The sequence below is a fragment of the Bison bison genome, unplaced genomic scaffold (assembly GCF_000754665.1).
Source record: "Bison bison bison isolate TAMUID 2011002044 unplaced genomic scaffold, Bison_UMD1.0 scf7180017864462, whole genome shotgun sequence".
Classification (NCBI taxonomy): Eukaryota; Metazoa; Chordata; class Mammalia; order Artiodactyla; family Bovidae; genus Bison; species Bison bison.
In genome coordinates, this window is record NW_011495024.1 from 4157692 (window position 1) to 4171416 (window position 13725).

At 35.6% G+C, this 13725-nt stretch overlaps 1 protein-coding gene across 1 annotated transcript in view; it reads left to right on the forward strand.

Annotated features, from left to right (window-relative positions):
* The window catches only part of RYR2 (ryanodine receptor 2 (cardiac)), an 826801-nt gene that overhangs the window by 777877 nt on the left and 35199 nt on the right, over positions 1-13725 (forward strand). Inside the window, exons 96-100 of the mRNA XM_010860117.1 lie at positions 1317-1359; positions 4241-4374; positions 8191-8251; positions 9830-9976; positions 12624-12758. Of these exons, the coding sequence (XP_010858419.1) occupies positions 1317-1359; positions 4241-4374; positions 8191-8251; positions 9830-9976; positions 12624-12758 (520 nt within the window). The remainder of the gene's footprint in view (positions 1-1316; positions 1360-4240; positions 4375-8190; positions 8252-9829; positions 9977-12623; positions 12759-13725) is intronic.

Genomic DNA, 13725 nt, shown 5'->3' on the forward strand with positions numbered 1-13725 from the left:
AGCTAAGCATTATGACATGTAAAATATGACAGAAAAATAAATGCTTTTTCTGTGTACTAATTATTTAGCCTTACAAGATCAAAATCCAAATGACTAGCTGTTGCTTCAGATATAAATCCATCATTGAAGTCTAATTTACATTATTAGAGGTATTAATGATACAATATTTTCTAGTCGTTTGTACTACTTTAATGAAATAAATTCTTTTTAATTGTAATTAGTTTTTTTATTCTTAAAAAGTTATGATTTCTAGTAAGTTCAAATGGGGATGATTTATATGTGTGTTATTAACATCTGAAGGGCAGCCCTGTAGCTCAGATGGTAAAGAATCTTTCTGCAATGGAGGAGACCCGGGTTCTATCCCTTGGTTGGGAAGATCCTCTGGAGAAGGAAATGGCAACCCACCCCAGTATTCCAGTATTCTTCTTGCCTGGAGAATCCCATGGACTGAGGAGCCTGGTGGGCTACAGTCAATGGGGTTGCAAGGAGTCGGACACGACTGAGCCACCCGCCACAGCACATAGCCATATGAACATTTACTCTAAATGCTCAATATTTTGTTTGAAAGTGAAGATTTTGTTTGAAAGTGAAGTCACTCAGTCGTGTCTGACTCCTTGCAACTCCGTGGACTGTGGCTCACCAGGCTCCTCAGTCCATGGGATTCTCCAGGCAAGAATTCTGGAGTGGGTTGCCATTTCCTTCTCCAGGGGATCTTCCCAACCCAGGGATCGAACCCGGGTCTCCCACATTGCAGGCAGACACTTTAACCTCTGAGCTACCAGGGAAGCCCAATATTTTGTTCAGCAACTCTATTTATTAATACTAAATCCAATCAAGTCTGTCCCCTTAGGTGAATTCTTAAGATGCCAGGATCATGTGATGATAATATGCTCAGTTTCCTTGAGTTTTCTCAAGGTGGGAATGAGTTTTTTTTTAAAACTTCATAGGAGAAACAAGGACAGATTTTTAGATACTTTAATTTTTAAAGACAATTGACAAAGAAATGTATATATTGACATATTGTACATAAATAAAAATATAACTCCTTATTAATAAACATGTTCATATTTTATCCATAACAATATTAGTCCATATGTTTTGTGATTTACATGGATATATTAACATTTTAAATAATATTTAATATGCTTATAGAAAATTTATAGAATAAGATGGGAAAAATGCATTGTAATTTCTGTGAATGAAAGAACATGTTTACATATTATTTTTAGGATTTTGTTTATTCCAAACAATATATTGTTATTTATCATTTTTTTAAATGATACTATATTTTACTTCTGTGCTTTTATATCTTTTAGGTCATTTCCCAACAACTACTGGGACAAATTTGTTAAAAGAAAGGTAATACTACTTAGAGCACTTTACATTTTCTATTTTTTCCTAAAGTGTAATTCAGATTTGAATTTGCTGTGGCTCATATGTAGAATGAGATATTGAGGTATGCTTTATCTGTCAATGTCGTTTCAAAATGGAAATAGGATTGAATATGAGTTTCAAAAATTTCATAAGAAATCCATACTCTGCAGCTAAAAATTAAATAAGCATTGCTCATCCACCCATCCTCTGACTCAGGTGATTAAACAGCGCTCAGCCTGTACATTTAAAAGAACTGGTAAGAATTTTCTCTGAGATTGGGTACCTGACTGAAGGTTCTTTTCTGATAAGACAGCTAAGTTACCAGGGCTAGAATCCTGCCTTACAATAAAGAAGTAAAGTTGTATAACAACAGACAACTACATTTTATATTACTTTATATAAACTTCAAAGACCTTTTTTTTTGATAGTTTTTTTCTTCTGATGCACACTGCATCATAGGATGGTGGGAAGAAGACAGATAGTTAAGACCGTCAGCTCTGATTTTGAGAGTCAAGGATTATCTATGCTCTTCCTACCACACATTATTTAATGTAGATCACTTTTTAAAGAAAATATAACAAGGCATACACAGTACTTGTACATTGTAAAATACAGTAAACATTATTTTGCAGCTCCTTCTTATTCCTTGAACCCTCCAGTTGCCAAGCTGAATCAATTCATGCCATGTACCATAATGAGCTGTAGCTCCAGGGTATATATATGGTCTGAGGTAGAAGGGCCACAAATATCCGCTGAATGGAGTGATCTTTTCCCCCTTTGATTCCACCAGTTTAGTGGGACTCAGAGGGTGGTTGGTGATTAGCAGCTGCAAATTTTTTGTTACCAGTCTGAGGGGAGAAAGAGAGTTTGCCAAGAATTTAAATCAAGTACATCATTTAAAATGAAGCACATTAAAGAAAACAGAACAACACAAAAACCCCTCAAGACTTTCTGGTTGGAAGGAGCAGAATGTTTGCTGATTTTCATTTTGGTGCAAGTTTTTTGTCTCCTTGTGACCGCAAAGTAGTAGCATTGCACTAATGCAGATGAGTCATCCAAATTAGGCCAGAGCTTTGAAAGAATCATTTTTAAGTAACTTAAAATAGATGATTTGCCATACATCAACATGAACCCACCACAGGTTAAATTAAAAAAAAAGATTTGAATATTTTATTCATATTTGATTTGAATATTTTATTCATATTAATTATTTAATAATATAAAGAAGCAAAAGTTATCTCCAAAGGAAATGATATATCTAGAGTCAAATAAGTAGACAAATTGTAATTGTGGCTAAGACTCTTCATGGCGTTCCTGCTCTGGGGTCCAGTTTGTCCTCCTGGGTGAGAATATAACCCCTAAAGAACTCCCACTCAGATCAGCCCAGCCCCTTTTCAGTACTGTGAGAATAATGCAAAACAAATTGTTTTAATGAACCTAAATAGTATACATTCATAGGACTTTAAACGACCATTGCTCTTTTATGTTTATTTCACTTTACCTGTTTGTACACATTCCAAAAATGCTTATTTAAATTTCTGCTAATCCTTTCTTTCTGTTTATGTATTTTTCCATTACCTACTCTAATCTTTTAACATCCCCCCTCCTTTCCCTCTGGTTCCCAGTGCCTTTGTTTCTCCTACATCCCTTTCCTTGCTTTCTTATCCCTCTTTTGCTGCCAGTTCTCTCTCCTTCTGGATTTCTTTCATTATTTTGCTGTTGCCTCATTTTCACTGATGTGCAGGATCCTCCTGGTACATAAACCCTAGGCCAAGAGTTGCTATAGAAGAGACAGAGGTACTGAGCTCACAGGTGATCTGTGAGCCCACATCCAAGCATTGATTAAAAACCCAGTACTTGGGCAAAGCCAGGCAAATGTGACAGGACAGAGGGGCAAGGAAATCAAGGTGGGTTGCTAAGAAGTGATTCTAGAGATGGATAAAGCATCTATACTAGAATTAACTGAAGACCTGAGGATGTGACAAGGTTTCAGGTTCAGGTGGAGACCACAGAGGGGATACCAGCGTGTCGTGACCATCCCAGTGGCGTGCTGTGCTCTATGCGGGAGACCTTTGCTGAGTCAGCCTTGCCTGGATGCTTCCTCATCCACTCTTTTGCCAAGCCGACCAACCCTGGGCATGTTACATTCTCTAAGATACAATTTCTTTGTCTGCAGAGCAGGATGCTAATAAGAGGAAACTTCCATATTGAAAGAGCCCCATGATGGAAAACAAGTCAAAATTCTTAGCATAATTCCCGGCATAAAGTATGAATTTGGTAGAAGTTACCTTATTCCATTACCTCCCACCACTCCTTTACCCATTTCCTTCAGCCCATCCTCTTCTATTTGCATGCCTTCCTCTTGCCTTAGAAATCATGTTCTTCAGCTAGGTATTATTTAAAATGTTTTAAGTAGACTTGCCTGGCAGTCCAGTGCTTAGACCCCCACATTTCCAATGCAAGGGCACAAGTTCAGTCCCTAGTCGAGGAACTAAGATCCCACATGCTGTGCAGCATGCCCTAAATAAATAAATGCCCCATACATACATCAGTGTCTCTTTTGCTGTCTCGTACACAGGGTTATTGTTACCATCTTTCTGATGGATTCATTTTGATATTTGGCAAAACTAATACAATTATGTAAAGTTTACAAATAAAATTAAAATAAATAAATAAATAAATGCTGTTAAATTCACTTAGACCTTAACAATATGATCAGAGAACATGAGCTGTAAGTTAGATTTTTAAGTGAACTTGAAAGTAAGACATGTATTATGTATTAAAATACTCTGATGTTTGTATGTGCGTACCTAGATGAGACTACTTGATGGTGGAGGTCTGTAAAATGCTTTTATTATTGCCCCAGGTTATGGATAAATATGGAGAGTTCTATGGCCGAGACAGAATCAGCGAGTTACTCGGCATGGACAAAGCTGCCTTGGACTTCAGTGATGCCCGGGAGAAGAAGAAGCCAAAGAAAGACAGCTCCCTGTCAGCTGTGTGAGTGTTAATTCTGCTCTATTCAAGATGTAGGTAGAAAGGAGGAAAAATGAATACACTTCTGAATTTGCTAGTGCATTGATTTCCTTTCCTTCAGTGTCAGAAGAACAGAGAGATGAGCGAATCAGTACATGTACAAAATCTGCTTTTGTACTTCTGAGCTCTGGGATCATTAGATATAATCTATAACTTCTGAACATGTCTTTTTTTGTTATTTATATAAAGCAAGACAAAAAGATTTATGTTCTTAATTTGATTTGCCTCTTTATCCCTAAATGCCACTTAAGTCGAAGTCAGAGGTACAAAAACATAATATTTGACTATGTTTTCTTAAAGCTTCCTATTTGAAAAGAAGTTAATTTTCTTATTTTGGAAAAAGGAGTAATATAGGCCTTTTATTAGAAATGTTCAAAGTTCATATCCTTTTATTATAATTGTTATATTTTATTTAAATAGCAAAGACTTGGTACCATGTCATCATACTATTACTTAGAAAGTTTACATTAAAATGAGGCACGCTTATATAGTATTTGCATGGAATGTTATGATATAACTAGGAGAATGTAAACTGGCTGACTTCACCAGAGACTGACTTTCACACACACGTGTAGTGTGAGTATGTGTATATATACATATATTTCTATTTTATGAATTTAATCAACTATAATCTGAAAAGAAATGTAAAGCCCACATGCTTTTAAAAAGTAATTTCTTATTGTAGTCACAACAATTTTAGAAAAAACAGTGGTTACCGTCCCTTATTTAGGTGTATTTAAGGTGTCAGTCAACTAGGTATGTGATGATTTCTTTGAAAACATAAATATTTAAGGTTCTGTAGAGCAGTGTTAGATTGTCTTAGATAAATATTTTAGTTAGCATTAAAAAAGACACTTTGGCTGACCTATCCTTTTGGTCATTTTTTTTTCTCTCTGAAGCCTTGGTTAGAGCTAGTTGAGTCTTTAAAAATAACGTGAACCCAGTTGAAAAGTAGTTCAATAAGCAAATATGTAACAGAAATGATGAACTTAAGTTTAAAGTATTATCTGGTACTTTAAGAAAACAAATATGTTTCCTAAAGACCAAATCACTATATATAAGAAGAAACACAGTTGATAAGCCTTAGGCATTAAGACCTTTATGTTAGAATATTATGTGAAACAAGGATAGTGGTGAAAAGTATGCTGAGTTTCCCACTAACATTTTCAGATCCCTGATAAGCAAGGTAGAATTAAATAGTTTTACTGAATTATGCATTTTACATGGGCTTACCTTGTGGCTCAGCTGGTAAAGAATCTGCCTGCAATGCGGGAGACCTGGGTTCGATCCCTGGGTTGGGAAGATCCCCTGGAGAAGGGAAAGGCTACCCACTCCAGTATTCTGGCCTAGAGAATTCCATGGACTGTACAGTCCTTGGGGTTGCAAAGAGTCGGACATGACTGAGCAACTTTCACTCTCACTGAATTATGCATTTTACACGGTCGTATTTGTGACTCTGGAAAATAAGTCTGAAAAAACAGGAAAGTTTAGACTACTGTTTTACTATGAACAGTTGTAAATTAGTGGAATTTTCCACTGTTTTACATAGTAAATATTTGCAGGTTGACTGCTAGAAAAGTACCAATAAATTAATGTGGACTTTATTAATACCATTAAATAGGGATAATATAATTACAGTTTGCTAGTGAGTAACACACATTACTAGGAAAAAATTTACATGTAGTGTTCCTTTATTAAAGTGTTTAAAAAGATGGAGTTTTAAAAGATTATCTGGTTTCCATATGAATATTAATGTGAACATTTGCATACAAGGATGATTCATGTATCTACGTGTGCATGTATTTATCAATCAAATTTATAGGGCTTGGTATGTGCACATTTGGGCTTCTCTGGTGGCTCAATGGTAGAGAATCTACCTGCTAATGCACGAGACATGGGTCCAATCCCTAGGTCAGGAAGATCCCCTGAAGAAGGAAGTGGCAACCCGCTCCAGAATTCTTGCCTGGGAAATTCCATGGACAGAGGAGCCTGGCGGGCTAGTCCATGAGGTAGCAAAAGAGTTGGAAATGACTTAGCGACTAAACAACAGCAGCGACAGATGTGCCCATTTAAATAGGTGGCTAACTTACCTCCTGGGGTAGAATGGCCTCCAACAGCCAGAAAGCCTGCATACTTCTTCACCGTGTGTCTTCATGGAGTTAGAGTGGAGCTTATATCTCCGAGCTCTCTGGCTTCTAGCTTACCTCTGAACCAAGTCCTGTGGCTGGGGAGGCCCTGACTGGTCCAGATCAGCTGTGCTGCATCCCTGAGGGTGGAGTCAGCTCTGCCCAAAGAGCATGACTGCCACCATTGGTGAGAAGAGAGGACTGTGTACTACAAAATGCTTTTCATGCAGTCGGTAGCGACTTGCTACCCTAACGAGTGATAGGGATAGAAAAGAACTAATCATAAGAATAAATGTTTAAATCACGAAACTACCATGGGAAATTCAGACATCCTGATAAAACCCTTATTTTATTTAGGATTGCTTTCATGGAAGAATATAATTATGCTCTCGTGCAAACTTCCCAGTTTGTTTATCTTTTTAAGAAAAAGTATTGTTGTATTGAAACCTATTGTAAATATTCATGAAACTTTAAAAATGATTATTTAAAATCACAAAACTACAACTCAAAGACAGTTTTATTTCCTTAAAAGTCAGAGAGTCTAGGCTAAAGTAAATTAAACCTTAACTCCAAGGGGAAAAACCTCCTATGAAATCAACTTTAGATGATAAACTATGTATCACTGCACTTATAACTTAAGATTGGCCTAATTAAAGAAATGATTAAAAAAGTAATTAAAGACTAAAACAGTATCTCTAGAGAAGCCCTTTTGAAAATAGCACTAAAAATTACATCGTATTATTATATCAATTCCTAGAATGTTGGGAAGGCTAACAAAATTATAATTTCTAGCCCTATAAACCAGTGCAAGTTCTGAAAAAAGAAAGCTAAAAAGTATATTTTAATACATGTCTATTTTATTCTGCAAAGATCAAAAATATTTATGTTGCAATTCATTCATTCAACATTATTCAATATTATATGATACACTGACTGTATCATATAATGTGCTTGGTGATGGGTATTTCAGAGACTAGTGAGAGAGGTGTAAATACATGTACATACATACACACCTACAGCTACAAAACTGTGGGATATGATTATAAAGGGAGGTGACTACAAAGTGCTGTGGGAACCAAGGGGAAGGGTTAAATTCCTTTTTGGATAGAGAAGGATATGAGAAGGGGCATTTTTGAAATCAAAAGGAAACAAAAATAGAACCAATAAGCCCTTTCACTGGCAAAATCATTACAGTTATAAAGTAAATGTGGCTATTTATGCAGGTTTTTTATTAGTTGAACTAAAAATAATTCTGTTGGTATGCAGTTACAAATGTATAGCGAAAGTTAGGGAGGAAAGTCTTGATATACCTATGTTGGTTAATTTGTACAATTTTTAGGAATAAGTGTTAAAGTGTTTATCTTATATTTAATGTAGAGAAAAGAAAAGGTCAAAAAAAGCTATTTTTAAATAATAGAAGATATACTGATGCTTTGTTTTGTTTTCTAAGATTCCTCTAAAAAAATCACAAAACTCTGGAATACATTGTCCAACGGAGCTCTCAAGCTCTTCCCCGGGCACCTGAACTAGAACTCATCTTCTGAGATGGTTGCCAGCCCTACCCCATCCCATGGGGAGTGAATGCCAGCAGGCTCTTGCAAGCCTGTGAGCCTTTGCTTCATGTACATATCTACAAATTCTTTTGTTTTTCCAGACTGAACTCTATTGATGTGAAGTATCAGATGTGGAAACTAGGAGTCGTTTTCACTGACAACGTAAGCTACCTTCAATACCACAAAGTAAAACGCACTCTGATTAGATGAGTTTACTGGGCTTCAGCAGGTGGAAATTTTCAACGACTACTTAAGAAAGTTATTCAAATATCGGTTCATTTAATACTGACCATATCTGAGAAAAACCCATAGAAATACATGATTCATCAGCCCATCTCTCATTCCATTTCTTTCAATAGCTGACAGATTAAAATGAAAATATATTTACACAAGAAAATGAAACATGAAAATTCACGTGTATTTTCATTCAGGTTTTAGTTGAACAATGGCATTCTTCAAAATGTTTACAGATGTTAGAAACTTCTAAATACGTTTTTTAAAGTTTTTCTTAACATTGATTGCAATCCATTTGCTTCTGCCAAGTTAAGTACATTATTGTGTTCTTTTTCTTGATGGATCTTCCTTTTATCAAAGAGCCTATGAGTTAAACCATAGGACCCACATATATGTACAAATATTATGAAAAAAAATCACCCATGACTAAAAGCCACCAGCTGTCAAGGCAGAGAATCACATTATAGTATCTCATTGGTTCAATAGCTTGACATTTTTGAATCTTAGAATTTTCAGTTTAAATAACTGTTACAGTCAATTGTTTTTAATGCTACTATTTGCTGCCGGGGAGTTGCGAGAGAGAATCGTGAAACATGGCTGAATACATCGACTACAATTGTTTCTGTAGCTCTCGGCTCATCCCCTCATTCTTGCTTCTTAATTTTTTTGCCGTCTTCTCACATCCACTCAGAAAGGAACGTAAGAACATCCCCTAAGGCCTTCTGCTGTTCTCTCTTCTGTGCTTTCTTCCTTGGACATCTCATGTAGTCTCAAAAAATCTCACTCCAATTTTAGCACTGACTTTTATAGTGACCCTTACTTCCATTCTCCTAAAGACCTGTGACACCCCTCTCCCGCATACTCTTAACCTCTGTCTCCACCCCTACGTCATCCAGTCATGGCTCAGAATCCTGGGTATCTTAGAGAACCCTCCAAAGAGCTCAAACTCGTCTTGAAATATCTTTTGTCAGCTGCTAGTAAGGTGTCTTTCAGCTAACTTCTCATCTAACAGTGGAAGCAGCTTCCCTGAATAAAAAGAAGGTCACCTCAACTCAGCCACACGTGGCAACATATAAAGATATTTTGGGTTGTCATGACTGGGAAAAGAGAATGCTAGTGGCAGCTGGTGAGTAGAGACCAGGAATGCTGCTTACAAACCATCCTATAATGCACACGATGGCACCCGTGTCAAAGAATTAACCGGCCCAAACTATCAGTAGCGCTGAGGCTGATATAAGCTGCTGTTAAATAGTAAGTCAATTCATTTTTCTCTGTGGGAGAATAAATAAAAACAACCACTCTGGTATAAAGGAGAGAATGGATGGCATTGAACTCTGCAGAATGAGCTAAATTAAAATACACGAACTTATATAACTAATTGGAATTATATGAATATATAATTAAAAGATAAAGTCAATGGAGCAGTTAGAATGAGATCAGAGTAGCTTTTGACAATAATATATATTCCATTTTCTGACATTCTTTTCTCTCATTTCATCTTAATAGTCCTTCCTCTACCTTGCCTGGTATATGACCATGTCCATTCTTGGACACTACAACAACTTTTTTTTTGCTGCTCATCTTCTGGACATTGCTATGGGATTCAAGACGTTAAGAACCATCTTGTCATCAGTAACTCACAATGGCAAACAGGTAAAAATTTATCTTTTCTTTCCCCTGCAAAAACTGAAAAACTAACAAATATTCCAACAGAAGTAAAACCAAACCTCAAATGAGAGTGTACAGTTTTAAAGCTTTTGTGGATAGAGGAGCTGTACTTTTTCTCCTGGAAACCATAAGGATTTGTAGTTTGAGAGTCCCTTAGACCTACGTTCAAGTCTTGGTTTGATTGATTTAGCTTTGTGACCCTGGATAAATTATTTACCATTCCTAAATCTCAACTCCCTCATTTTGAATGAAAACAACAAAAGTACCTACCTTACCAGGGTTTTGTGAGAATTTAAAATAAAAACATAAACGTGGAGGTCTTAGCACAGGCCCTGGCACAGTAAATTCTCAGGAAAACAGTTACTGTTTTGTTCCTAATATGATATCTGCTGTATTTGATACTGTGAGGAAACCAAAGTATGCTGCAATATCCTAACACACTAGTTGCATTAGTAATAAAACAGATGCTGCATCTGTAATTTAATACAGTATTTTAAACCAGATCTTCTTGGGCTCTTTTCTCCACTTTTATATTGGGCAAAATGAATAATAATGTTTCACACTTGACAAGGTCATGCTTACTTAGAGGAAAGTTGGCTTAATTTCAGATAATCAGCTTATGTTCTAATGCAACACACTTGTCTTGTTAAAACTTTCATTATTAATAAACTTATCAATTCATTCTGTATTTATCAAGTGTCCACTGAGAGGTAACACATTCTATGTTATTTACTTGGAATAAAAGAGTCCTTCTTTTTCCAGAATTTTATAATCCAGCATATTTTAAAATTGGTGCCCTTCCTAAAACCTTGAACTATGTCCACAGTTAAATTCACATTATCATGACCTTCAGTTTTCTAAATTTCAGCATACTGTTCTTATATATGTCACTCTAGTTTCTGAATATGAGTATGGTATGTATGGCATGGCATAAATCCAATGACAAAAACTATACTAAGCTTATTCGAAAAGTTAGTAGATTACTTTTGAGCTCCAAGCATATTCAAAGAATTGGAGATGCTGAATTTGTGGAGTGTTTTCACACAAAAAAATCTAGCACTATTTTCAATTGCTAAACTTTTGCTTGTTTCTAAATTCTATTCCCTCTCTTTTTGAGGTATCAGATTTCCATTTGCAGAGATAGAGAGAGCTTGGTCTTATAGTAAACATGTAAAATTTACAGTGGCTTTGTACTTAATTGGTAGGAGTGAATTAAGCCCTCTATTAAGACATGTTTTTTTCCAGATAATTATAAAGTGATTTTTCAAAGACTTAATATATGCCACCACAACATAAGGGGTATGTTGTAATCAGAGGAAGTTGACATAAAAAATAATGTATTTTAGTGTGTTTAGAATTTCTGTGATGGAACCAGAAAAGTATTTTCACCAGCTTGGTGGAAAGCACATTTAAAAAATATACATGAAAGTGGAAGTGTTAGTTGCTCAGTCGTGTCCGACTCTTTGCAACCCCCCCAGGCTCCTCTCTCTATGGAATTCTCTATGCAAGAATACTGGAGTGAGTAGCCTTTCCCTTTTCCAGGGGATCTTCCCAAACCAGGGATTGAATCTGGGTCTCCCACAATACAGGCAGTTTCTTTACCATCTGAGCCCCCAGGGTAGCCCCCAAAATATTCATATACAAATTATGTGTATATTCATATATATACATATTCTATAAAATGTGTTTATATATACATGCATATATATATAGTGTATAGTTTGGAATTAAAAATTACATACAGCTTTAAGAAGACCTTTCAAACTGTGAATTTTATTTATACAATGAGAAAATTAGCCTTTAATACCAAATAACTAACACTATTTTAAAGTGTTTTTCCCAGTACTTACTTGGCAGTCCAGTGGTTAAGACTCTGATCTTCCAGTGCAGGGGGCGTGGGTTCAATCCCTGGTGGGGAAACTAAGATCCTATATGCTATGTGGCACAGCCAAAAAAGTAAATATATAATTAAAGGAGTCTTTCCCTTTGATCACTGCTTTAGAGTAACAAACCCAGACTTCTTAGTTTTATTTTTTTTAATATTTATATTACATACTATTAACAGTTATGCACTTCCAGGTGTTAGAAGAAATTCCTATTTTATTAAAAAAATTTTTTTAAAGAAATTCCTATTTTAATTTAGGATGTTATTGAAGGAAAACATGATTTACAACCCCTCTTACTATCATAACAAAAATGAGATAGTTTTTATTAGGAATGTAAATTATTTAAAGGGAATAGACCTTATGAAAAGAAAGTATTTAGTATAGTATCTACCACCAAATATTTAGATAATAGAAAAATGAAGCTGCTTATTAATTATTAATCATTTTAAATAATTAAATTTTATTAAAATAAATTTTAATAATTATCCAAATTGAATTTGGATAGGAAATTAAATCAGCAATTATTCATATTCCAGTGATAGTAAGCATTTATTAGTCAATCAAGTAGTCAAGTTTTACATAAAGTAATCTGACAACTTGATAAAATAAACAGACCATGAAAATAGATTTCCCCACTGAGTGTATAAGTAAATGATGATTATAAGGTGTGGATTCCATTAGCTTTTAGTCAGTTAATCCACTGATTTGTATTTCTAATGTATTTTCACTGTCACATTGCTTTCCAGCTTGTATTAACTGTTGGCTTATTGGCTGTTGTTGTGTACCTATATACTGTCGTGGCATTCAATTTTTTCCGAAAATTCTACAATAAAAGTGAAGATGGCGATACACCAGACATGAAGTGTGATGACATGCTAACGGTAAGTTCACACTCTGATCTCATATGAATGAAAAAATTCTCCTGCTTACTCAATTCAAGGAATTGTATACTTATTCTTTAAGAGTGCATAATGTAAAGTGGTGTATACAGCAAAAAGCTGTGTGGCTTTTTAAAGATTTTCATGTTTTGCGGAACATGAAGTGTTTCTGCTGGTTTTGCACATCTGCTGCATCAGCCTGATAATTAATAGAATATCAAGTAAAGTGCTTAGAACTGGAGGAATTAATATAAACCCTTTAACCTGTTGTTCATATATTCTAGGACAGCAGGTAAAGTTTTTTCCTTGTAGAACATGTTGAAGGCTTAGGTATTTGTTCACCTTAATGAGAGCTGAAATTACTGATGTCCAAAAATACTTTTTATATTGAGTATCCTGGCTTAAATTATTCTTGCTCTTGACTTTAAAATCAACAGATGTTAAAGCTTTTATATTATTTTGTCACTCTTCTGTAACCTGCATCTTGGATACTGGCAAATCAGAAATTAACATACATGGGACCCTAGACTAGGAAGTAAAAATTAGACAAAATATTAACCTTTACCTGGAAATAGATGAATCCTTAAATGAGCTCCAAATTGAGACACCTATACCACTGAGGTTGGTATAAGTTAAAGAGACAGATATAATGATGCTAAAATTACTCTAGGAAAAAATAAACATCTCAAAGGAATAATGAGAAAGAACTACTAACATTATAAAAGACTAGTTCAGTCAGTTCAGTTCAGTCGCTCAGTCGTGTCTGACTCTTTGTGACCCATGAACGGCAGCTCGCCAGGCCTCCCTGTCCATCACCAACTCCCAGAGTCCACCCAAACCCATGTCCATCAAGTCAGTGATGCCATCCAGCCACCTCATCCTCTGTCGTCCCCTTCTCCTCCCACCTTCAATCTTTCCCAGGATCAGGGTCTTTTCAAATGAGTCAGCTCTTCACATCAGGTGGCCAAAG